The sequence below is a fragment of the Elephantulus edwardii genome, unplaced genomic scaffold (assembly GCF_000299155.1).
Source record: "Elephantulus edwardii isolate Elephantulus edwardi_28Jun2011 unplaced genomic scaffold, EleEdw1.0 scaffold00049, whole genome shotgun sequence".
NCBI classification, from domain to species: Eukaryota; Metazoa; Chordata; class Mammalia; order Macroscelidea; family Macroscelididae; genus Elephantulus; species Elephantulus edwardii.
The window spans coordinates 15,510,298-15,537,512 of NW_006399799.1; the positions used below are offsets into that span (position 1 = coordinate 15,510,298).

Genomic DNA, 27,215 nt, shown 5'->3' on the forward strand with positions numbered 1-27,215 from the left:
TTGTGAGGAGAGACCGGTCCTTAGAGAGGGACATCATGCTTGGGAGGGTGGAGGGACAGCGCAGGAGAGGAAGGCCCTCTATGAGGTGCATTGATTCAGTGATTGGGATAATTGGGATGGGAGTGTCAGAGACTGTGTGATTGACACAGGACAGAGTGGAGTTTAGGGCTGTTGTACATAGGGTCGTTATGAGTCGCAGGCAACTCAACGGCACCTAACAACAACAACAACAACAACAACTATCTCTTTGTACATTTCCATAAAATACTTGCTTTGTCTTTTTGAGCTATCCTTTGAAATCTTCTGTTTATCTCTTTACCTCAGCATTTCTCCCCTTTGTTTTGGATCTCTACATTCTAGTGCAGTTTTCTGAGTCTCTACTCACACATCCTTTCTGGTTTTTCCTTCCTTTGCTGTCTTTGTAATGAACTTTTGCTTTCTTTGTGGATGATGTCCTTGGTGTCATCCCAAAACTCATCTGATCTTCAATCATTAGTGTTCAGTATATCAAATGTATTCTTGAGATGGTTTTAAATTCAGATAGACATATGGTTGTATTTTGGTTCTTGTGGACTTTAATTTTTTTTTCAGTATCAATCTGAACTTGCTTTAAAAGCCCATTATTGAGCAGTTATTAAAGGGTAAATTATTAAAAATAGTTAAAGAAATATTAAGCTGGCAGAATCTATGCGAACCGTGGTTAAACTCTTGTCTCTCCCATCCTGAACATCCACAGTTTGAACTTACCAGCTTCTCTGAGAGCAAAGTCTGCTTTGGTAAATATTATGACCTTGGAAACTTTATTGGGCAGTTCCACCTTGTTTGTCTGATTCAAAATGTCCCGTGCCAATCCACCTCATTTTGCCAGTACCTAACATGTCAATATTTATGTGTTCCATTTCTTTCTTAACAATGTCCAGTTTTCCAACATTCATGCTTCTCACATTCTATGTTCCAATCATTGGTGTCTGCTTACAACTGTTCCTCCTCCTTTGTGTTTCCAAATTGAAGGCTCAGCCTCAGTTGCCATATCTGTTATTCTACTTTAAATGTGATCTACTGTATGCAGGGTTTTTATAGGCCTGTTATAGTTTGGAAGTGGATGGTCACTCCTTCTTTCTAGTCTGTCTTAATTTGGATGTTTAGCTTTCAAACAGTATCTGACAGACAAACATTGTATTGAAAGGAGCTGGACAGTGACTAAAGATGACAGAAGAATTGATGCCTTTGAGTTGTGTTCTCCAAGTTGTGCTTGGAGAAGAGTCTCGAGCATACCATGAACCACCAAGAAAACAAATAGGTTTGTCTTGGAGAGGGTGAAACCAAGTTTCTCCTTGAAGGCAATGATTGCAGGCAATTCAACAAAACATAACAACAATAGCAACAGCAATACCCTATTGTATAGTGTTACTATGAGTAAGCATCACTATGCCAACATTGGGTTTGTTTTGGTTTGATTTTAAGCTTAGGGAAAAAACCCAAACAGAAAAACCCAGAATGGACATACCATAATGTTCAGGTGGCTATTATGGGTTTGGCTATTATGTCTTTGGATATCTATGGATGAAAATATTTTTTCTTTTATGTTAGTCTTTGATTTACATGTTTTCTACTTCATATGAACTAATTTCGTGATGAGAAAAACAGCATTTAATTTATTATTTAAAAAAATCTTCACCAAAGGGAGCTATGGTAGCCTAGTGGCAAGAAGCTGTACTGCAATCCAAAAGGTGCACAGTTCAAATCTACCAGATGCTCCTCTGGAGAAGAAGGGGCAATCTCCTCCCGTGCCTGTTGGATCCTATTCTATGGTACACAACTACAACAAAAATCTTCACCAAATTATTTTCTCCAAAAATCTTTATCAAAATTTCTTTCTCCAATAAATTTTTCTTCTTCAGTACTATCCAATTTCCCTCTTTATTCTAGGACTTATCTTGTGTTATAATTTGTTCTCACAGAAAACTGTTTTTATTATGGCACAAAGGTTCTGTTGTTGTTGTTATGTGCCATCAAGTCACCTGCAACTCATAATGACCCTATCTACAATGGCTCTGAACCCTGCCCTATCCTGAGCCAGTCTCACTGACCCCAACACCTCTACCCCCATTGTCTCACATACTATATCAATCCATCTCAACCAGAGTCTTTCTCTCCTGTGCTGTTCCTCCACCCTTCCAAGCATGATGTCTTTCTCTGAGGACTGGTCCTCCTGGCCATGTGCCCAAAGTATGTGAGAAAGAGCTTCAAAATCTTAGCCTCCAAAGAGAAACTTGGTTTCACCTTCTCTAGTACAGACCTGGTTGTTCTCTTGGCTGTCCATGGTATGGTTCAATATTCTTCTCCAGCACCACAACTCAAAGGCATCAATTCTTCTGTCATTCTTAGTCATTGCTCAGCTCTCTGATTAATAGCAAGTAATTATGAAGACCATGGCCTGGATTCAGCACACCTAGTCACCAGACTGTCATTGTTGCTTCTCAGTACTCTGGAGAGGTCTCTGACAGTAAATTTCCCAGTGCAATTTGCTTTTGATGACTACTGGTGCCAAGAGTATTGATTGTGGAGTCTAGCAAGCTGTAATTGTTAACAACCTCAATCTCTTCTCCATCTATCAGGGTGTTTCCAATAGGCTTGGTGGTAAGAATCTTTATCTTCTTAATGTTGAGCTTCAGTCCATATTGAAGACTACAGTCTTCGACGTTCTGCAGCAAGTGTTTCAGGTCCTCCTCATTTTCAGCAAGCAAAGTTGTGTCATCTGAATAACACAGGTTGTTAGTGAGGCTTCCTCCAAGCCTGATGCCACATTCTTCCTCATAAAGCCCAAACTCCCAAATGATCTGTTCTGCATCCAGACTGAAAAGATATGGAAACAGGACACATCCCTGATGCTCTCCTTTCCTGATTTTGAAGCATGGAGTGTTTCCTTGCTCTATTCTGATTACTGCTTCCTGGGCTGAAGTGTAGATTTTACATGAGCACAGTCAAGTGTTCTGAGATTCCCATTCTCCTCAAGGTTAACCACAATTTGCTGTGATCCACACAGTTAAACGTCTTTCCATAGTCAATGAAACACAGATTGACATTCCTCTGGTTCTCTTTGTCTTTGGTCAAGATTCATCTAACACTGGCGATTATGTCTCTAATGCCACAACCTTTTCTAAACTCAGCTTATATTTCTGGTAGTTTCTGTTAAAAAATGTTCCAGTCATTTTTAGATAATCTTCAGCAGGATTTTGCTTGCATGTGATATTAGCAATATTGTTCAATAATTTCTGCACTCTTTTAGTTTACCTTTTTTTTAAATGGGAATAAACACGGATCTCGCTTAGTCAGTTGACCAGGTAGTTGTCCTCCAAATTTCTTGGCACAATCTAGTGAGCACATCCAGGGTTGCACCTGTTTTGTTGAAATATGTCAGTTGGTATTCCATCAATTCCTGAGGCCTTGTTTTTTGTAAATTCCTTTAGAGCAGTCTGAACTTCCTCCTTCATCACCATTACTTCTTGATCATGTGTTGTTTCTTGAAATTCTTCAGTGCCAGCCCTTTACCCCCAAATCTGTTACAAGCACAAAATCTGTCTCATGTGACCTAACAGGATAATGCTGTAGAAATTACAGGGATCTTGGGCAAGGTTTTTTCCTTCTTCAAGTCTTTCCCTTACTGACACATCAAAAGCCTGTTTCTGATTCTAAGGCTCTGAATTGTGACCAATATTGGTAAAATATCTTTTGATCTCATGTCCCAATTTTCCCTACCAGCAAAAGGGGAAAATAACAGTGACGTCCTTTGTAACAAAGACAATTGCTCTTTCTCCTATGAGAAAGACCTATGTATTAAGTGGGATGAAGTCACTCTTTGTTTCATTAGGAAAGCTGTCACTTACCTAAGCCAGTATCATTTTCAAATTGTTTGCCCAGTAAATCTATTTGTTGGAGGCGAGACCGTGAGAGGCCTTCATAGTAATTATTCAAATAGTTGTTCCAGATTTCAGTGACCTGTTGGGAAAGAGATGGCATTTAGAGAATCAGATACAAATGTGGCCATTGAACCAGTCACATTTCCTAAAAGTCTGGAACCTCACTTTCTAACTATACCTAAAAGCAGAGGGAAGAGGCCACAAGAGACTTAGCCTATGTTAGTGTGATCAGTGATGGGTTTCACAGGCCATGTGCTAGGTATATTTCAGGAAGCCCTGATGGAGTTAAGTAGCAATGACTGCCATTCGCTGAGCATATATAATGCTAAACCTTCACAGTCAGGCCATAATCAGAGCCCCACAGCTTCTCAAGTAATATTATTAACATTTTGCAGATAAATAAATTAAGCCTCAGAGGAGTTAAGATCACATTTGACTTCTGGTAAAATTGATTAGTGGCACATCTAGGATTTAAACTTGGTTCTGTTTGAGATCAAAGTCCATTATTTCTCTGTTATACCATAATGCACCTTTCAGAGACTTGGGTCCAAAAAAGATTCAGTAGTTACAGCGTGACAACCCCTATCACACATAGAAATGACTGCTTGCTAAATGACTTCCTAATAGATGAACTGTACCTTTATGAACATAGATGACATTTTAACTGGAAATAGTTTAGAGGTCTTTGTAATTACTTGCTGTTCATCAGAGAGCTAGACAGTGACTAAGGATGACAAAAGAAGAAATTTGTGTTTTTGAATTGTGGTGCTTGAGAAGAGTCTTGAATACGGACCATCAAAAAAACAAATAGACATTCAAGGGGGGGAAAAAGAAGAACGAACTGGGGAGGAGGGTAGAGAAAATAGTGCAACAATGATTGAATGAAAACCCAAAATCTCTGTAAATTTTCATTAAAACTAATAAAAAAAAGAGAGAGAGAAAAAAAAACCCCAAACAAACAAATCTGTCTTAGAGAGAGTGAAACCAAGTTTCTCCTTGGAGGCTAGGATTTTGAAGCTACTTTCCACATACTTTGGGCACATGACCATGAGGGACTGGTCCTTGGAGAGGGGCATCGTGCTCAGAAGGGTGGACGGACAGAGCAAGAGAGGAAGATCCCAGATGAGATGGATTGACAGTAACTAGGGCAATGGCATTAAGTGTGTTGGAGTCAGTGAGACTTGCTCGGGACGGGGCAGGCTTCAGAGCTGTTGTGTATAGGGTTGCTATGAGTCGCAGGCAACTTGACAGCACCTAACAACAACAACCACAGTAAGTAAAGATGGAAATTTTCAAGTACTCTAATGTTCTATGATCCCCAAGATCCTTCAAAAATGAACTTCTCCTAAAAATCTGTCCTATACCATCTGTGCTATGGTGGATTGTTTAATGTCGTTTTCTAGTAATTTTCTTTGAATCTCACCACAAGGATGGATAATTGATAGCTCTGGTGGCCTAGTGCGTAAGGAGTTGTGTTCACAACCAACCCAGAGGCAAGCAATTTGAATTCACCAGCTGCTCCACAGGAGAAAGACGGGCACTTTCTGCTCATGACATTCACAACTTCTGAAATCCCACTTGGGGGTCAGTTATGAGTCACTTTCTATTTGGAAGCAATGGGGTTTTATGCTTAATGGGTTTTTATCCAAGAGGATTGGATAACATGCTAATAATGTAAAAAAGGTAAATAAATAGCAACTTCTGAGTGGGAACATGCAACCAAGTGGGGTATAATACTACTGAGGGGAATGGTCAGTTGTGACATCCCACGAGGCTTTAATTGAGCAAGTTTAGAGACAGAAAATGGGATTCTCAGTACCATCAAGAAAGAAGAGGAAAGGGCAGTGCGTCCTCTTAGGACAAAGATTCCCAGGTGATGGAGACCCAGACCAGACCAGCAATGAGATAGAGAACTGCTGTCCCAAAGAGCCAGAGCTGAGGGCCTTCATCAGGTTTACTGGAGGGTTTACCATCAGGTTTACCATAATTGGCAGGATTAAAAGAACTTTGTAAACACTGGCCCAAAGTTGTGACACTGAAGGTCACAAAGCCTGGATGTCCAAAAAGCTGTACTGACTCAAGAACTGTGTCTTGTTTTCAACCTGATTTGTAACCCGTCACTCTCTAAACTCCATAATCATGAGTATTATCTGTGAGTTTTGTGTGGTCATTGCAATGGGTTAGTGGGCCCAGAGGCTGATGTCAGAGTGGACAGAAGTATAAGGTTGAAACCAAGGTTATATTCCATTTTGCTGACCTTCTGATTCTACCCAAATATGTCCCTGTGTTTCAGGAAATAGTAAAAATCCTGATTAATGTTTACCCCTACACAAAATTTTATGGCCCATGGCCTCCGGCCTTTCAAATTGCTGTGACTATCCCCAACATAGAATGGGTAAATTATCCTATTCCTCTTTGTTCAGGGCTGACACCAATTGGACCTCAGCCCCCTTGCTATACACTAAGCTAATGTTGCTTCTGGACTAGTGAGTTTGTACTTTTCAAAAAGTTACAGGACCATGGGGGCATGTCAGGCTTCAAGGAATAGGTTTTGTGTTATTTGGGAATCCACCGTCTCCTTGTGAAGTTAGTGGATGTCAGATCCTGACACCCTCATGCCAGTCTCATACCCTAATATGCTCACATTAGCTTGCTCCTATGGGTGTGAACAAGCATATAACAGTCTGTTTGGGAGGAGTTTGATTTTTACTGGCCTGTAATTCATTATTTGTTAATCACTATGTGAATTGTGAATTCCAAGGACTAGTAGAGAACCGGTCCTTAGAGAGGGACATCATGCTTGGGAGGGTGGAGGGACAGCACAGGAGAGGAAGGCCCTCTATGAGGTGGATTGATTCAGTGACTGGGGTAATTGGGATGGGAGTGTCAGAGGCAGTGCGATTGGCACAGGACAGAGCGGAGTTTAGGGCTGTTGTACATAGGGTCGCTATGAGTCGCAAGCGACTTGATGGCACATAACAACAACAACAAGAAGTAGAGAAACAGAAAGAAAGAGAAATTAAGTATGTTTGACCATGGGCTGATCCCAACATTTCTTTGATTCAATTTCCTTATGAATGATCTAGTATTAGTTGTAAAATACCAAGTCCAAGTGTCAAATTTCAACTCCCATGTTCCCCATTCACCTTGGTATATAGTGTGTCTGCCTGTTCCAATTTGTTTAGGGTATGGAAGATGTTAGCCAAGTGGAAATAACCTCCTGATGTTCTGATGTCCTCTACTCCAAAGGCACAGCTGGCAAAGTATATCTAAATAGGAAGAAGGAGGCAAGACTTAAATTCCTTTTATATATACATCTCCAATAAAAGACTTGTATCTGGAATATATAAAGAACTTTTACAACTCAATAAAGGAAGACAACAGCCTAATTTTTTTTTAAATGGGAAAAATCTTTACATAGACATTTCTCCAAAGAAGGCATGATGTTGCTATTGTTGTTGATTGCCAACACAAAGTGACCCTATGAACAAAAGGCCTGAAGCCTTTCTACAACTATCACCGTTTATCAAAGTTCATAGAGTTTCCAGAGGCATGTTGTTTAGGAAGTGGATGCCATTCCTACTTCCTAAAAGAAGGCATACAAATGGTTAATAAGTGTATAACCCACTAGAGGGTCAGCTGTGAGTCAGTTCTGACACAAGGCCAATAACAACAACAACAACAACAACATAAAGATGGACAATGGTTGCGTGAGGCTAAAACTGGGAATAAGAAAGGCTGCAACTGGAAATATAGGATTCATCTTTACAGCTCTACAACGGTAATGTGCTAATGATTGTAAAACTCTGTAAATTGACTAAAAGATATTGAATTATATACTTAAAATAGTTGTTGTTTGTTGCTAAGTGCCATCATAGCGACCCTAAATACAAGAGAGACCAAGTCTAGAGACTAAGGTGCGCCAGATCCAGTCCATGGTCTTCACAATTACTTGCTGTGCATCAAACAGATGGACAATGACAGAAGAATCAATGCTTTTGAGTTGTGGTGCTGGAGAAGAACATTGAACATACCATAGACCGTGAAGAAAACAAAGAGGTCAGTCTTGGAGAGGTTGAAACCAAGTTTGTCCTTGGAGGCTAGAATTATGAAGGTATGTCTCACATACTTTGGGCACATGGCAAGGAGGGACCATGCAGAAAGGAAGATCTTGGATGAAATGGATTGATACTGTAACTGGGTAATGGGGGGTAGATGTATTGGAGTCAGTGAGACTGGCTCAGGACAGGGCAGGCTTCAGAGCTGTTATACCTAGGGTAGCTATGAGTTACAGGCAACTCAACAGCACATAACAACAACAATGTACAATGGCTCTGAACCCTTTACTATTCTGAGCCAATATCACAGTCTCTGATCCATTATCCCAGTTATTGTGTCAAATCATTTCATCTGGGGTCTTTCTCGCCTGCATTGTCTCTCTACCCTTCTAAGCATGATGTCCTTCTCCAAGGACTGGTCCTTCCTGGCAACATTTTCAAAGTATGTGGGAACAGAGCTTCAAAATCCTTGCCTCCAGGGAGCAGCCTGGTTCTCACCCTCTTTAGAATATACTTGTTTGAGGTTCTATCGCTCAGCCATGGCCAAAATCAAGGCTCGGGACCGTCGCGGAAAGAAGAAGGAGGAGCTGTTAAAACAGCTGGACGATCTGAAGGTGGAGCTTTCCCAGCTGCGCGTCGCCAAAGTGACAGGCGGTGCGGCTTCTAAGCTCTCCAAAATCCGAGTTGTCCGAAAATCCATTGCCCGTGTTCTCACTGTTATTAACCAGACTCAGAAGGAGAACCTCAGAAAATACTATAAGGGCAAGAAGTACAAACCCCTCGATCTGCGGCCCAAGAAAATACGTGCCATGCGCCGAAGGCTCAACAAGCATGAGGAGAATCTGAAGACCAAAAAGCAGCAGCGAAAAGAGCGCCTGTACCCACTGCGGGAATATGCAGTCAAGGCCTGAACTTAAATAAATAAAACACAAAACTAGCTGGAAAAAAAAAGAGAATATACTTGTTTGTTCTCTTGGCAATCCTTGGTATTAAAACTTCTAGTCCAAAAAAAGTGCCTGGTAAGAGCAAGAATTGTGAAAGAGAGCCACCAGACAAACAGTGATCATGGAAGAGCACTGTCATCACTCTTTCTTTAGACATGTAAAATACTTTAAACTGCCAGTTACCAGGAGGGGACAAGAATTTTTGCTAGATTAACATTTATCTCTTTGAAACTTCTCTCATGTGTAAACTGTACCTTCAATTGTCTGTTTATTAGGAGAGGAAACACCTTTCCTGGATTAGCATTTACCTTTTGAAACAGTATTTTCTTAGTCATATGTAAACTATATCACAAATTGCCTATTTACTAGTAACTGTATGTAAACAGTTCTTTTTGAATGTAAAAATTCTTTAACTTAACACCTAATCCAAGTGTAACAGCCTATGACCGCTCTTAGACAGAGAGGAAGGTTTTGAGAGAATTCTCTCTGCTCTCCCTGATGTACAGAAATGTACTTTGTATATTGCAATCCCTCTGTCTTACTGGCAATTGACTAAGGAAAGAATCCTTTGTATTCAGTAACAAGTCTGTAAACTGATGAGAAGGCATTGAATTGACTTCTTAAAACTGGTCAATTTCAGGGTATCAGTAAAACTGTTATTGTTTGTAAAGTAAATCTGATGAATTTGAGCTTGGCCGCCTTCTTAACTGTGTTAGTTTGCCCAAGACAGAATATGTCTCTGGTTGGATAGGCATATGGTTGGATATGGACAGCATATGCCTTTGGTTGGATAGGAAAGTCTAGTTCTCTAGTTAGACAAGGTGTGCTGCAACCCCAAAGGTATGAAGACCAAATACACCAACTGCTCTGTGGGAGAAGGATCAGAAATCTCCTTCCATGTAATTTAATGCCTCTGACCCATTGGAGGGTCAGCTATGAGTCATACTGATGGCACATATAACAACATGTTTGGATACTGTAGAGTATAGAAAGGAAGCAAAAGTAAAAAATTATATCAGCCAAGGTTCCAGGTAGAAGAAAATGGCACCCTCAAAGGGGTAAAAGAAGATAATGAATTGATTCTTTACAAAGAAATTACAAGATTAGGGATTCAATAAGAGCTAGTGATACAGCTAAGGGCTACCACAGACAGCAGAATATTATTACCACTTCTAGTCCAAAAAGTGCCTGGTAAGAGCAAGAACCATGAAAGAGAGCCACCTGACAGGAACTGTAATCGTGGAAGAGCATTGTCATCACCGTAAGTGGGGTGGAGCAGAGAGATTACAGAGAGCATAAATACCCTGATCTCTCCTTCCTCCATCTTCCATGGCTCTGCACACTTCCCAGTCCCTAAACCCAGGACACTCCAGATTGTCTAGTCTATGGATGTCAGTCTCCTAAGTGTCAGAGTTGAGACAACAGAATATAGAGACGAGCCAGCACTAGCATATTTCTGGTGAGTTGATGGCCACTGTGCTCTGACAGGAAGAGGAAGAACGGTTCAGTGAGAAGGCAATAAAGAGAACACTTTAGACTTTGACTTAACCCAGATTTCAGACTCTGGATAATATTGCCCAGTGCTGAAATTCTAACAGTCTAGAAGAACAACCCAATCATAACTTCATCATCCTATTTAATATTTATAACATTTAAAAGTGTATAAAGCAGTTTTATACATACCAGCTCATTTAAATTTAATAGCCACTCTTTGAAGTAGCCACTAATATTATTTATAAAAACAGTAGCCAAAGTGCTCTGTGTGTATTGTTCTGTTGCTAATCTTGCAATAATCCAGACAAACAGAGATTATATTTCTGTCTCTGGTGATGACAAGTGATGTAGTTAAATAATTTGTCCAAAGCTATGTGACTAGTAACAACAGGGCAAGTCTTCATGCAAATTCTTCTCTTAACCAATACTTTGGTCTCTCTCCTTTATTATACTCTCAGAGCAAATGAAATTTGGGGAGGGGGAAGTTTGCATAAAAGTCTAGGTCATGCAGTCAGAAAGGAAAAAGGCTTGAATTCAGGTGGTTGTAATTATATTATTATTAAATTATATTATTGCTAACACTTGTATCTGTGCTTCATTGACTATGCAAAAGCATTTGACTATATGGATCAAAACAAATTGTGGCTAACCTTGAAAGGAATGGGAATCCCAGAATACTAAATTGTGCTCATGTGAAACCTATACTTGGACCTGGAAACACTTGTTATAACCGAGGGAAAACTGTATGGTTCAAAATCAGGAAAGGAGTGTGTCAGCGATGCATCCTGTCTCCATACATTTTCAATCTGTCTGCAGATCAGATCACACTCGGGAAGCTTCAGCAAGAGGAGGAATGTAGCATCAGTATTGGAAGAAGACTCATCAACAACCTGCAATATGCAGATGACACACCTCAAGTGTGGAAACTGAGGAGGAGCTGAAGCATTTGCTGAAGAAAATCAAGGGTTGCCATCTCCAATATGGACTGAAGTTCAACAGCAAGAAAACGAAGATTCTCACCACTTGACCAACCGGCAGCATCATGAGAGATGGAGAAGAAATTGAGATTGTTAACAATTTCAGGTTATTCAATTCCACAGTCAACAATGTTGGTGCAAGCAGTCAGGAAATCAAAAGACGAATTGCATTAGGTAAATCTGCTGTCTTATACCTCTGCAGAGTACTGAAGAACTATAATGTCAGACTAGAGACTAATGTGTGCCTGATCCAGGCTATAATCTTTGCAAATATTTGCTACATATCAGAGAACTGGACAATAACTAAGGATGATAGAAGAAGAATCAATGCCTTTGAGTTGTGGTGCTAAAGAAGGGTATTGAATATATATATATATATATCCTGAAGAAGGTGAAACCAAGCTACTCATTGAAGGCAAGGTTTTTGAAGCTCTGTCTCACATACTTTGGGCATGTTGCCAGTAGGGACCAGTCCCTGGAAAGCGTTTCATGCTTGGAAGGGTGAAAGACCAATGCAGGAGAAAAAAACCCCGAATGAGAAGGATTGACACAGTAACTAGGATTATGGGGGCAGTTTTGTCAGAGACAATGGTTGGCTCAGGGTAAGACAGGGTTCAGAGCTGTTGTGCATGGAGTCACTATGAGTTCCAGGCGACTCAACAGCACATAGCAACAACATACCAGGTGGTCATCTGCAAATAGAAAGTTTTGAAGTGATTCTTAGTAAAGCAACACAAATAAACAGAAATTAAGCAGAGCTGTTCTTGGTAACATCCAAATGTTAATATTTAGCTTGTTTACATCATTGGCCAAATGGTAACGGGCTTCTGCATAGTTTTCTTTAGCCATATAGAGAAGTCCCAGGTTGCGATGCAATAAAGAGTGGGTGGCATTGCAGCACTCAGTTGATTTGAGCACAGTCCACTGGGCCTGGGAGAGATATTCCTCAGCCTGGACGATCCGACCCAGTCCTGTGCAAGAAAAGAAAATAAATATTCATGCTAGAGGACACATGATGAAATGTATGTCTTCATCTATTCACTTATTTGTGGCTCAAAAATGTTATATTTTTAACAATTTTTTTAAAACTTGTACATGAATGTTCATAATTGCATTATTAAGAATTTCCAAAAATACAGACAATCTTGAAATGGCCATCAATTGATAAATAGAAAAACAAGAAGTACATTAAATGTTCAGAAGGTTATGAAACCATCACTATTATCTCATTTCAGAGCTATTCCCAAATGAAACCCCAACCTATTAGCAATTACACACCATTCCTTTAGTGTCCCAGGCTTATACATGCCATTTATATATCAATAACTGTAATATACTTAAAATATTAAAAAATTATGTTGTGTATTTTCAAAGTGTTAAGATTTACACTTAGTGGAGGAAATTAAAAATCAAGTAAAAACCAATTTTATTGTTTAGTGCTGTCAAGTTGAGTAAGACTTATAGCAATCTCAAGAAAAGATCTGAACCCTGTTCTATACTGTGCCATCCTCACACATCCTGACACACCAGACCCCATTGCAAGAGTCACTGTGTCAATCCACCTGGTTGAGGATCTTCCTCTCCTTCACTGACCCTCTTACCATCATGTCCCTCTCCAAGGAATAGCCCCCTCCTAGCAACATGCCCAACATATGTGAGACAAAGCCTCAACATTCTTGCTGCACCCTCTCCAAGACATATTTATTTGCTCTTCTGGCCATCTATGGGATGTTCGGGGCTCTTCTCCAACACCACATCTCAAAGGCATCAAGTCTTCTGTCATCCTTATTCACTGTCCAGCTTTCAGATGCATAGCAAGTGATCAGAAAGACTGTGGCCTGAATCAGATGCACCTTAGTCCTCAAACTGACATCACTACTCCTCAATAATCTAGAGAGGCCCCTAACTACAGATTTCCCCAGTGCAATGTCTCTCCTTATTTTCTGACTGCTGGTACCAACAGTGTTAATTGTGGGTCCAAGCAAGATGAAGCTGTTGACAGTCTCAATCTTCTCTCCTTTCATCATGATGTTGCCTATCAGTTCAGTGGTAGGAATTTTGTTTTCTTGACATTGAGATGTAATTCATACTGACAACTGCTTTCCTTGATCCTCTGCAACAAGTGCTTCAAGTCCTCCTCACCTTATGCAAGCAAGGTTGTGCCATCTGCTTTATGCAGGTTATTTGATGAGTCTCCCTCCAATCCTGATGCCACACATCTATCTCTTCATAGAGTCCACCTTCTCAGATAATTTGCTCGGCATACGGACTGAATAGGTATGGAGAGAGAATACAACCCTAATGTGCTCCCTTCTTAATTTTAAACCATACAATGTTTCCCTGCTCTGTTCACAAAACAGCCTCCCCGTCCAGGTATAGGTTCCACATGAGCACAATCAAGTGCTCTGGGACTCCCATTCTTCTCAATGTCAGTCACAACTTACTATGATCCACAGAGTCAAAGGTCTTTGGAAAGTCAATAAAGCACAAATAGACACTCTTCTGGTATTTTTTACTTTCAGCCAGGATCCATCTGACATCAGAATGATATTCCTGGAGCCATGGCCTCTTCTCAATCCTGCTTGAACTTCTGGTAGTTCCATGTCTAAAATCAACATTCTTTCTTAAAACCAAATAATTGTTCAGCCTAACAATTGGAAAAGATCTAGTTTTAGCAGTATGTCTTTTAAAGAACTACCTACATGAGATCAAAGTGACAATAGCAACTTGAAAGACTGGTTAGGAAATTTAGGACGTAATGAATTCATGTTAATTAGGGACACTCAACTGAAAAAAGAGAAAGAGAATAAGAAAGGTTGCACAACTTTATTGATAAAACCAATGTCACTGAACTAAACAGGTAGAAGCTGTTGAATTGGTATTGTTGTTGTTGTTGTTGGGTGATAACAAGTCACCTGTGACTCATTGTGAACCTATGTACAACAGCTCTGAAGCCTGCTCTATCCTGAGCCAGTCTCATTGATTCTGACACATCAACCTCCATTGCTATGTATGTCGTGGGTATCCTCAGAAACATCAATGACAAAATTAAAAAATATTTTTTAAAAGCCAATGCCTTAGAAAAATTCACAGGTATGCTGGAGAAAGCATACATAACATTTAAATAAATATAAGCAGCACAGTGGTTAAAATGGTTGGCTGCTGCCCAAAAGTTTGGCAGTTCAAATCCACCAGCCACTCCACAAATGAAAGATGTAGCAAATCACTTCCATAAAGACAGAGATGTTCTACTCTGTCCTACAGGGTAGCCAGGAGTCAGACTGGACTTAATGGCAGTGGATTTAGGTTTGGGTTTTATAAAATTATCAACAAAAACTTGACTAGGTTTGTAAATAGCAGAGAGTTGTTATGTGCCAGTGAGTCATCTAGAACTTATAGCAACCCTATGTGCAACAGACTGAACCACTACCCTGCACCACCCTCAATTTCTCTGACATGCTGCAACCCATTGTTAGTCATGACATTCCATCTTGTTGAGGATCTTTCTCTCTCTCTCTCTGACCCTTCACCTTTCCTAGAATGATGACTTTTTCTAAGGATTAATCTCTCCTGACAACATGCCAAAAATACTTGAGACCAAGTTTTACTTGCTTGCACTTTTTTGTTTATTTGTTCTTTTGTCAGTCCATGGGGTATTCTGTACTCTTGTCCAAAACCATAATTCAAAGGCATTGGTTCTTCTTCTGACATCCTTATTCATGGTTTAAAATCAGGAAAGGTGTGATATAGGGTTTTCTTCTTTTTCTATGCCTATTCAGTCTGTATGCTAGCAAATAATTTGAAAAGTTAGATTATTTAAAGAAACATGTAGTATCAGAATTGGAAGAAAACTCATGAACAACCTATGCTATACGGGTGACACAACCTTGCTTGTAGAAGTGAATAGGACTTGAAGCATTTACTAGATAAGATCAAAGAATATAACTTTCAATATGTATTATACCTAAACATCAAGAAAACAAAAATTCTCACCACTGGACCAGTAGGCAAATATTTAAGTTGTTAATAACTCTTACTTGGACTCAACAATCATTCTATGTTCAACTTTCAGATACAGAGAAAGCAATTGAAAATGCTATAGCCTGAATCAGGCACACCTTAGTCTTTAAACTGTCAACCTTGCTCTTTAGCACACTACTTAGTAAGGTCCTTGACAGTAAATATTTCCAATACACCATTTTTTCCCCTTGTAAATACCTTTAAAATTTTTTTTTATATTACTCTAATTACTATGACAGGTTTGGAAGCAGGAGTGACATCCACTTCCTAAACAACCTGCCTCTGGAAACTCTGAACTTTGAAAAATGTCGATAGTTGTAGAGGGGCTTCAGGCCTTTTGTTCATAAGGTTGCTATGAGCTATGAGTCATGCTTGACTCAAAGGCAATCAACAACAACTCTGATTTATTTACAAAGTTTGAATACATTGTTTTTCACAAAAGATCCTTCCTCTTTTCTTTATCCCACTCACCGTCAAATTGTGTAACCCTATGACTAATACCCGATGCCTCCCATCCTCACCCCTCTATTTCCACCTTCCCCCCATACCTGCCTTGGCTCCTCATACTCACTCTACAATAACGGTTTTATAAAGTATTTGTCCTTGTGGGACTGAGTTAGTTCACTTAGCATAATGCTCTCCAGTCTCTCCCAAGTTAGGTAGTAATTTACAAAATGATTGCATAGTAGTGCTGCGTAGTATTCCATTATGTGAATGTACTACAACTTCGCAATCCATTCGTTCCAATCCTTCTTTTGACTTCTTGACTAATGCTACCATAGAATGATTGTGAGTTCAAGTAAGAGTTATTAACAACTTAAATATTTGCCTACTGGTCCAGTGGTGAGAATTTTTGTTTTCTTGATGTTTAGGTATAATACATATTGAAAGTTATATTCTTTGATCTTATCTAGTAAATGCTTCAAGTCCTATTCACTTCTACAAGCAAGGTTGTGTCACCCGTATAGCAAAGGTTGTTCATGAGTTTTCTTCCAATTTTGATACTACATGTTTCTTTAAATAATCTAACTTTTCAAATTATTTGCTAGCATGCAGACTGAATAAGCATAGAAAAAGAAGAAAACCCTATATCACACCTTTCCTGATTTTAAACCATGAAGTGTTCCTTTGTTCTGCTCAAACAAGTACTTCTTGGTCTAACTTCATGTTTCACATGAGCACTATTACTTAAGCTCTGGGATTCCCCGCCCCCCAATGTTACTCATAATTTGCTATGATCCACAAAGTCAAATGCCTTTTCATAGTCAATAAGCAACTTTCTGGTGTTCTTTGCTTTCAATCAAGATTTATCAGCAATGGTATCCCTCTTAATTCCTCTGAGTTGTAAAGAACTTTTGCTTTCTTCATGAATGGTGTCCTTGATTGTCATCTGATTGGTTGTCGATCAAAACAAACATAAGTGTTCAAGGTGTCAAAGTTATTCTTGAGATGGCTTTTAAACTCAGTTAAGATAGACTCAAGGTCATATTTTGGTTCTTGTGGACTTGTTTTCATTTTCTTTACCTTCAACTTGAATTTGTCCCTGGCCTTATGTTAACTACCAGTACTGAACTTCTACATGGAATCTTTTTACAGATACAGTCAATTTGATTCCTGGGTGGTCGATCTAGTGAGGTCCATGTGTATAGTAGAAGTTTATGGGGTTTTTTTTAAAAAAGATATTTGCAATGAGTAAATCATTGTTGGACAAAATTCTATTGATCTCCAGAGTAATTTCTATTACCAAGTCCTTACTTTCCAACTACCATTTCTTCTTCTTTGATCTTAGTTTTTGTATTCCAGTCACCAATTATTATTAATGTCTGTTGATTGCATGTTCAATCAATTTCAGACTGCAAAAGTGGTAAAAATCTTCTGTTTCTTCATCTTTTGCTCTAGTCTTGGTGTCTATACTTGAATAATCGTTGTATTTACAGGCCTTCCTTTTATACCTATAGATAGTATGCTATTAAGCAGGAGTGGCATCCACTTCCTAAACAATGTGCCTCCAGACACTCTATGAACTTTGATAAATGTTGATAGTTGTAGAAGGGCTTCAGACCTTTTGTTCATAGGGTCACTAGAGTCATGCTTGACTCAAAGGCAATCAACAACAACAACAGTATGCTAATACTAACATCATTGTATTTCAGGATAGATCTTGAAATGTTCTTTTTTGCTAAGAATGCCACACCATTCCACTTCAACTTGCCATTCCTAGCATAAGAATCATATTGCCTGACTCAAAACGGCCAGTACCTGTCCCTCTTTGCTACCAGTCCCTCTTTGTCTACGATACTGATTTTGATGTGTTCCATTAATTTTTCTTTTTTGTTCCCTTCATTTTTGGCAACTTTAAATTTTCTGGCAAGAAGCTGCACTGCAATCCTGAAGATGCATCATTCAAATACACTAGATGCTCTGCTGAAGAAGGAGGGGCAAACTCCTCCTGTGCCAGTCAGATCCAATTTGACGGTACACCAAATTAAACAAATAAATTAAAAAAAAAAACTTAGTCATACTTTACAATTCTATGATCCAATTGTTAATGTACATTTGCAGCTGTTTATCTTCATTTTTTAGTACCTTTTAACCTTAACAACTCATTTTCTGACACTACATGTAACAATGTTTCTGTTATTCATTGTTGTTGATTGCCATCGAGTCAAGCACAACTCATAGTGACCCTGTGAACGAAGACCTTACGCCTTTCTGTAAATAACCATTTCTCCAAGTTCATAGAATTCCCAGAGGCAGATGGTTTAGGAAGTGGATGCTACTCCTTCTTCCAAACCTGTCTTAAACTGGGAGCTCCACCAAACACTGTCCACCATGGGCAACCTTTATGGCATTTGACACCCCAATGGCACAAGGTTCAGCATCACAGCAAATCCAGATTACCTCAGCACAGCATATCGACAGAACAGTGCTGCTGTACAACTTAGAAGAATGTTCTTCCATAATATAATAGCATGAGGCCTGAAGGCCCTGTAGGATGTATTGTTGACACTAAACAAGATACTTAAATCACAAAACAACCAGACAGTCCACCTGACTCTCAACCAGAACGGGGCGGGGACACAACCAAACAAAACAACTATAAGAGATCAAACTATCAGCTTTTTCCTTAAGGGAGTGGAAGGCAAAGCAGCTAGATTAATCAAGTAGAACAACCATAACAAAAATAATGAGATTATTGATCATCACTGCAGGGAATGTAATTCACGCATTGGAACAATGTGTATAAAAATTTCCAAATGAGAACCTAATTTGTGTGAATTTCACCACATACAAATTTTTTTTTTAAAAAAGCAAGTTTTATTAGAGTTTTCTAAGCTGTAATCTTTATAAAAGCAGGTTGCCAAGCCTTTTCTCCATGGATTTGAATTATTTGTTGGATTTGTAGAGTTGAACTCCTAGCCTTTGGACTGTAGCCTATTTGTAGAGTATAAATTACTTTACCTATGTACTAATAATTTTTCTGACATTACTGTGTTTATATGCTATAATATTTTTCTTTAATAATTATATTTTATTTCATTATATTCATAGGACCTATTTTTTTCAAGATTGGATGGTTAGTACTGCTTCTTAGTCTACCTCAGTCTAGAAGTGCTGCTGGAATCTGACCACCACAAGTAACCCTACTGGTATTTTAAATACTAGTGCCATAGAGGCCAGTATCAAATGAACACACAAAGCACCCCCAGTACAACAAACTGGCACAAGTGCTGTACTTATGTTGTTGTTGTTAGGTGACATTAAATTGAGTGTGACTCATAGTGAACCTATGAACAAACCTGAAGCCCATCCTATCCTGTGCCATCCTCACAATCTCTGACATACTCGACTCCATATATACTTATAGAGCAAGATATTAAAATTAATAAGCATACAACTATCATAACACTGAGAGAATTAATGTATGTTAGATTCTGTCTAGTCAAATATGACCCATAACAACTCTATGAACAACAGATCTGAACCCCATCCTATCCTGTGCCATCCTCATACTTCCTGGCACATTAGAGTCCACTGCAGCTATCTCTGTGTCAATCTACCTGGTTAAGGGTCTTCCTATCCTTCACTGACCCACCTTTCCAAGTATCATGTTCCTCTACAAGGAATAACACCTTCTAGAAAGATAGCCAAAGTATGTGAGGTGAAGGTTCATCATCTTTGCCTCCAAAGAATACTCTAGCTGTACTTTCTCCCAAGACATATTATAGAGAGAATAGAAAGTATTTCATTTGACAGCTAGGGAGCAGAGGTGCAACACAGAAAGGAGAGTCAGAGAAGTGTGTGCTGGGCTTAGGGGATGAGTAGAAGTTTCCCTGATGGTTAAGTAAGTGAGCTACCCTCCTGACAGAACTAACAGGACATGCAAAGTCATAGAGATATGCAGCAAGAAGTGAAGCTGGACCACACAATGGAAACAAAGCTACTGAAGTTGCCAGGGGACAGACCCTGGTAGGTTTAGAAACTCAAACTAAGGAGTTTGATGTTTGGTAGTTTTAGATTTTAAGAAGATCCTCTGGTACCAATGTGGAGAGAGAACCAGAGAGAAGAGAGGAAGTTGAGAGAATCATTAGAAGACTTTTGAAATTGTGACTGTGTTATTATATTCCATCCAGACAATTAAAACTCTTTGCAACTCTATGAACAACAGACCTAGAACCTTACCCTATTCTGCACCATTCTCACCATCTCCAACAGGCACGAGCCCATTGCTACAGTCACTATGTCAATCTACCTTGCTCAGGGCCTTCCTCTCTTTCTAGGACTCTCAATCATTCCCAACATGATGTACCTTTCCAAGGACTGGAACTTTCTGACAACATGCCCAAAGGAGATGACACAAAGTTTCACCATTCTTGCCTTCTCTCCAAGACAGATTTCTTTGTTGTTTCATCTGTATAACATCCATGGGATGTTGTGTAATCTTTACCAACACCACAGTTCAAAGGCACTGATTCTTCTTTGGGTTTTCTTACTCATTATCCAATTTAGGAAGCAACTGAAAAGAGCATAGCTTAGACCCAGCACACCTTCTCTTTAAACTGACACCATTGTTCTTTAGCTCTTTGGAATAGATGGGACTGATAGGAGCATGAATAGGAGCAATGAATGGGGTCAGGTGGGAAGGGGTAGACATTAGAGACATTTAGAATGTAGATTGCAAGCAAGTGTATGACTAAGAGAATGGCATTTAATGCTTTTGGGTTAGCTGTAAAAATGCATATTGGCTGCTTGCATGCCTGCTTTTCTTCCTAGAGAGGTTGTCAGAACAGAGCATGAAATGATCTGACAGCACTATGCAGAGCAGGAGACATGCTCTGGTTGGAAGTATTTCCTATGATTCTGCTGCAGCAGCAAATGTATCAAATAAAGGGCAAAGAAGCAAAGATACAAACCCCTCATAAATCATCATTCTGCTCTTCTTTGCCCTTGATCCTATTCTCAGTTTATACATGTATGCACAATTGTATTCCTCTTGTTGTCATATGCCACTGAGTTAAAGGAGGAGAGGCTAGTTAAGCAGAAGCAGCCTGCAAGAGGAAGCAATAACCACTTGACAGAAGCTCACCAAGCTAAAATGGAAGAATATTACAAGCAAAATAACTAGGTCTGTGTTCTTAGCTCATATGAGCACACAAAGTCATTATCTTCCATTTGGGTTTTGATTATATAATAAGTTCAAACTGAATCATCTTTGAGGTCTTCTCTAGTTCAAAAAGCAAGCCTTAGTGGTGAAGCGCACTGTATGTTAAACTGCTTGCTAATTGAGAGGTCAGTGGTTTGACTCCACCAGCCACTCTGAGTAAGAAAGATGCTGTAGTATCTGTAAACTAACATCTTAAATAGACAATCAGGGACCTAGCAGCAACCAGGAATTCCCACTTGGCTGCTCCCCATCCCACCTCCCTTTCTAGTCTTTCTTCTTTTTTATAACTCTTGTTCTCTGTTTTATAAATATCTTTCCAAAATTTTTAATAAACCACCTCACCATCATCTCCCGAGCAACTGCCCAAGAACACAAGAAAAGGATACTCCTCCTTCAAACCTTACAGGAAACCAACACCTGCTCCCCAACTTCACCCCAATTCAGCAGGAAGTAGCTAGAGATAATTTCACCCCTAACCATTACATTCCTTTAGGGTCTGGAATGGAGGGAAAAATATAGCAGTTGCCCCCAGGCCTGATCACTCCTTAAGAAACTGATGGCATGTAAGTTGGACAGATTAAAGACAAGATCAGACCAGACAATAGATCCTGATAAGGCTCTGGGCCTGATCAAAAAAACCCAAACCCAAGTTACCAGCCACAAATTCCCTGAAAAATACCATCTTCCCTAACCCTCCCTAAACCCCTATAAAGAGAGACCATCTTAACTGCCAGTGTGCCATTCTGAACTTCTCTGCTCAGGGTCACTTGTCATCCCTCTCAGACCACAAAATAAAGGCCTGTTTGTTTCTTGGGACCAGCTTCTTTTTTCTCCCTTGCCCTCAACTCTTTTTTTTTCATCTAACAGTATCTATGAGAAACATTTCTAGCCTTGGTAACCCTGTGGAGGTTGCTATGAGTTAGAACTGACTTGAGGGCAGTGGGGTTTCTAGTTGAAGAAGCCAATTCTTCTATTTCTTGTGTAATAACAAGTTGAAACCAACTCATAGCTGACACTCCAGTGGGTTTTCAGAGGCAATAAATCTCATGGGAGGAGACTGACCATTTTATTCCCATGCAGCAGCTGGTGGATTTGAACTGCATGCCTTTGGGTTGACAAAACAACTCCTTCCCACTAAGCCACTGTTGTTGCCATGTAGCACTAACCACTAGAGCTCCCTAAATTATCCTCAGTCAAAATTATTTAGATAGGCAAAAATTGGTAGAGGGCGTGAACATACACTGGAAACTTAAATTTTCACTCAAGGAGGCAGTGCCAAAGAAGGAAGGCCTCAGTGCCAGACTAAACCAGCATCGAAAAGAAGCACCATCTTCAAAGGAAAAAGGCACACTTCAAAGAATAAGTGACACGTTGCCAATTTGGAGAGAAGGTAAGAATGAAGGGGTAAGAATGGGTCACTATAAGCATGTCAAAATGAGGACTATTGTAACCTGTCAGATGAGCCCTCTTAGCTAAAATAGTAGCTAGCATTGTGAAGGAAAGGAACGGAGGTCAGTGAAGGAATTGAGACTATTTGAAAGAGTGATTTTAGTAGTATAATGAGCAAATAAAGGCAGAAAATATAAGGACAATGGCAGTTTAATATGGAGGATGGGCATCTGAAGTTTATCGGTGATAGAGGTGAAAGACATTACAAAGTTAGAATTTGCAGGACAGCCTTGAAAATCCAATGGAGGGCCACTATTATCCAGATTCATTGCAATAGCAGTCAGTTTACTTTTTTGTGGGGTTATTAATAAAAGTAAATATGCCTGTAATAAAGCTGTCATATATGATTTCTGCTATAAGACACCAAGGGAAAAGAAGCAATTTGCCATATGCTTTTCTAGGTGGTTAGCATCTGTGATTAAAGACTGTCAAAAACTGTGTTAAATTCTCAGCAGAGGAGGAAACATCATTGATTCATTCAACCATTTACCTAATCTATTGAGCCTTTACCACAGAGTTGGACATTCAGTAGGGATCTCTGGTAGAGTATAGTCTAAAGGGTTTTGTGCTGCTAGAAATCTAGTGGAGAGTCATCTATGTGTCAGTTCTGATTCCACAGCAATGAGTGATAGATAGATTCTCAACTAACCGGTGGATAAAATGGGTGTGAACTCTGATTCTCAAGTTTACAATCCAATGAAATAGATGAACAATGAGTCAACAAAAATTCAACAGTCTTGCCCACCTCCACCCCAATATATATTGTTGTTGTTGTTATGTGCCGTCGAGTTGTTTCCGACTCATAGCGACCCTATGCACAACAGCCCTAAACCCTGCTCTATCCTGCGCCAACCGCACCGCCTCTGACACACCCATCCCGATTACCCCAGTCACCGAATCAATCCATCTCATAGAGGGTCTTCCCCTCCTGTGTTGTCCCTCAACCCTCCCAAGCATGATGTCCCTCTCCAAGGACCCGTCCCTCCTGGCAACATGTCCAAAGTATGTCAGACGAAGCCCCAGAATCCTTGCCGCCAAGGAGTAGCTTGGTTTAATCCTCTCCAAGATGAATCTGTTTGTTTTCCTGGCAGTCCAGGGTACATTCAGTACCCTTCTCCAGCACCACAGCTCAAAAGCATCCACTCTCCTTCTGTCCTCCCTAGTCATTGTCCAACTCTCTGATGCATAACAAGCGATTGCAAATACCATGGCCTGTATCAGGCACACCTTAGTCTCCAGAGAGACACTGTTGCTCCTGAGTACCTTAGAGAGGTCCCTAACAGCAGACTTTCCCATCGCGATACGCTTTTTGATTTCCTGACTGCTGGTGCCAAGAGTGTTGACTGTGGAGTCGAGCAAACTGAAGCTGTGAACACTCTCAATCTCTTCGTCATCCATCCTGATGCTGCCAATTGGTCCAGTGGTGAGAATCTTTGTCTTCTTGACATTGAGCCTTAGTCCATACTGAAGGCTGCAGTCCTTGACCCTTCGCAGCAAGTGCATGAGGTCCTCCTTAGTTTCAGCAAGCAGGGTTGTGTCATCTGCATAACGGAGATTGTTAATAGACCTTCCACCAATCCTGATGCCACAATTCTCCTCATAGAGCCCAGCCTCTCGGATAATCTGCTCTGCATACATGTTGAAAAGGTATGGAGACAGGATGCATCCCTGGCGTACACCCTTCCCAATTTTGAACCATGGAGTGTTACCCTGCTCTGTTCTGACTACTGCCTCTTGGTCCAAGTATAGGTTTTGTATTAGTACAATTAAATGTTCTGGGATTCCCACTCTTCTCAGAGTCAGCCACAGTTTGTTATCATCCACACAGTCAAATGCCTTTGCATAATCAATGAAACACAGATAGACATTCTTCTGGTATTCTCTGCTTTCAGCCAAGACCCATCTAACATCAGCAACAATATCCCTAGTACCACGACCCCTTCTAAACCCAGCCTGGACTTCCGGCAGTTCTCTGCTGATGTGCTGTTCTAATCGTTTTTGGATGATCTTCAGCAGAATCTTGCTTGCATGTGAAATCAATGACACTGTTCTGTAGTTTCCACACTCAGTTGGGTCACCTTTCTTTGGTATATATTATAAATTTTATTCTTTCTGCCTGTGGTTATAATCCTATTAGGAAATGGGTTGGTTTTGTTATGTTAATGATGGAAGAATGTTGTTTTTAAGTGCCCAAAGCCCTCTGCAATTCTTTTTTTTTTTTTAACTATTTCAACTCTACGAACAACTGCTCTGAAAATTGCCCTGTACTGGGACATCCTCATCATCTCCAACACCCTTGGATCCATTGCTATAGTCACTGTGTCAAACCCATTTTTGAGGATCTGCTTCTCTTATGCTGATGCTCCAATTTTCCAAGCATGATGTACATGTCCAAAGTATGCTTCTCCAAGTATCACCGTTGTTTCAATTTCTCCAGGACAGACTTATTAATTCTTTTGGCAGTACATGGAATATCCACTCCTCTTCTCCAATACCACAACTCAAAGACATTAATCTTCCTGTCATCCTTAGTGATTGTCCAATTTTCAGATGCATAGTAAGCAATTGAGAAGACCCTGGCTTGGATTAGTGCACCTTAGTCTTTAAACTGACATCATGGCACTTTTTTTTTATCATTACTTTTTAGTAGTCTAAGGATGTCCCTGATAGCAAATTTTATAAGTGCTATTCGTCCTTTGACTTCTTGACTGCTGGTGTCAAGGGTATTGATTGTAGATCCCAGCAAGATTAAACCATTGACAACTTCACTTTCTGCTCTGTCATGTTGCCTATTGACCCAATAATGAGAACGTTTGTTTTCTTTATGTTGAGATTTAATACATATTGAAGGTGGTAGTTCTTGATCTTCTATAGCAAGTGCTTCGAGTCTCCTTTACTTTCAGCAAGCAAGATTATGTCATCTACATAATGCAGGTTATTGATGAGTCTTCCTCCAATCCTATTCTACATTCTTTTTCAGAAAGTCTGGCTTCTCAAATGATTTGTTCATTGTATATATGGAATAGCCATGGAGAAAGGATATTGCTTTGATGTACCTCTTTCTTGATTTTAAACCATATCGTGTTCCCTTGCTCTGTTCACCTGACAGCTTCTTAGTCTTAGGTATAGATTTTGCATGCGCACAGTTAAGTGCTCTGGGATCCCCATTCTTTTCAATGTTAGCTATAATTTGTTGTAATACAAAAAATCAGAATTAGTATAAGATATATCTTGAATCAATCTCTTAAAAACAAAAAAGAAGCAGAATTTCCAAGCAGAAGTAAGGGGGAAATAGACGCTAAGACAAATGGATATCTCTAACAAACTAGGAAACAGAAACTTGAAGAGTTAAGGTCATGCACCAGATCAGACAGAAGGGTAAAAAAGCCTCCCCGTAGAGCTGGTGTCCCGAATTCAGGCTTCTAGACTCTTAATCAACACTTTTGACACCAGCAGTCAGAAAATAAAAAATGAATTGCATTTGATAAATCTGCTGGCAGGGACCTTTCCAGAGTACTGAGAAGCAACAATGTCAGTCTAGAGAGTAAGGTGCGCCTGATCCAGTCCATGGTCTTCACAATTATTAGCTATGTATCAGAGAGCTGGATAATGTCTATAGAGGATAGAAGATGAATCAATGCCTTTGAGTTGTGGTGCTAGAGTCTTGAACATACCATGGACTGTCAAGAAAACAAATCGGTTTGTCTTGGAGAGGGTGAAACCAGGTTTCTTCTTGATTTTTTTAAATTTTATTTTCTACTGGAACAGCACATCAGCAGAGAACTGCCAGAAGTCCAGGCTGGGTTTAGAAGGGATTGTGGTACTAGGAATATTGTAGCTAATGTTAGATGGATCTTAGCTGAAAGCAGGGAATACCAGAAGAATGTCTATCTGTGTTTCATTGATTATGCAAAGGTGTTTGACCGTGTGGATGATAACAAACTGTGGCTGACTCTGAGAAGAATGGGAATCCCAGAACAGTTGATAGTGCTAATGTGAAACCTATACTTGGACCAAGAGGCAGTCGTCAGAACCGAGCAGGATAACACTGCACGGTTCAAAATTGGGAAGGGCGTATGCCAGGGATGTGTCCTGTCTCCATATCTTTTCAAACTGTATGCAGAACAGATTATCCAGGAGGCTGGGCTCTATGAGGAGAAATGTGGGGTTAAGATTGGTGGAAGATCTATCAACAATCTGCCTTATGCAGATGACACAACCCTGCTTGCTGAAACATGAGGAGGACCTGAAGTGCTTGCAGCAGAGGGTCAAGGACTGCAGCCTCCAATATGGATTGAGGCTCAATGTCAAGAAGACAAAGATTCTCACCACTGGACCAATTGGCAGCATCAGGATGGATGGTGAAGAGATTGAGATTGTTCACACCTTTAGTTTGCTTGGCTCCACAGTCAACACTCTTAGCACCAGTAGCCAGGAAATTAAAAGGCACATTGCCATGGGAAAGTCTGCTGTTAGGTACCTCTCCAAAGTACTGAAGAGCAATGGTGTCTCTCTGGAGACTAAGGTGCATCTGGTACAGGCCATGGTCTTTGCTACCACTTGTTATGCATCAGAGAGTTGGGCAATGCCTTTGAGCTGTGGTGCTGGAGAAGAGTATTGAAGGTACCATGAACTGCTAGGAAAACAAACAGATTCATCCTGGAGAGGGTGAAATTAGGCTGCTCTTG

General features: G+C 40.0%; 2 protein-coding genes across 2 annotated transcripts in view; one reads left to right on the top strand and one right to left on the bottom strand.

Moving 5' to 3' along the window:
* ZMYND12 (zinc finger, MYND-type containing 12) overlaps positions 1-27,215 on the bottom strand; it is a 90,657-nt gene that overhangs the window by 9,446 nt on the left and 53,996 nt on the right. The window contains exons 4-6 of the mRNA XM_006886603.1: positions 12,195-12,364; positions 7,067-7,189; positions 3,888-3,999 (exon numbers count right to left, since the gene is read on the bottom strand). Of these exons, the coding sequence (XP_006886665.1) occupies positions 3,888-3,999; positions 7,067-7,189; positions 12,195-12,364 (405 nt within the window). The remainder of the gene's footprint in view (positions 1-3,887; positions 4,000-7,066; positions 7,190-12,194; positions 12,365-27,215) is intronic.
* Positions 8,513-8,889, top strand: LOC102855069 (60S ribosomal protein L35-like). The gene has a single exon (XM_006886528.1). It carries the CDS (start codon positions 8,518-8,520, stop codon positions 8,887-8,889), a length of 372 nt encoding a protein of 123 aa, XP_006886590.1. The 5' UTR covers positions 8,513-8,517.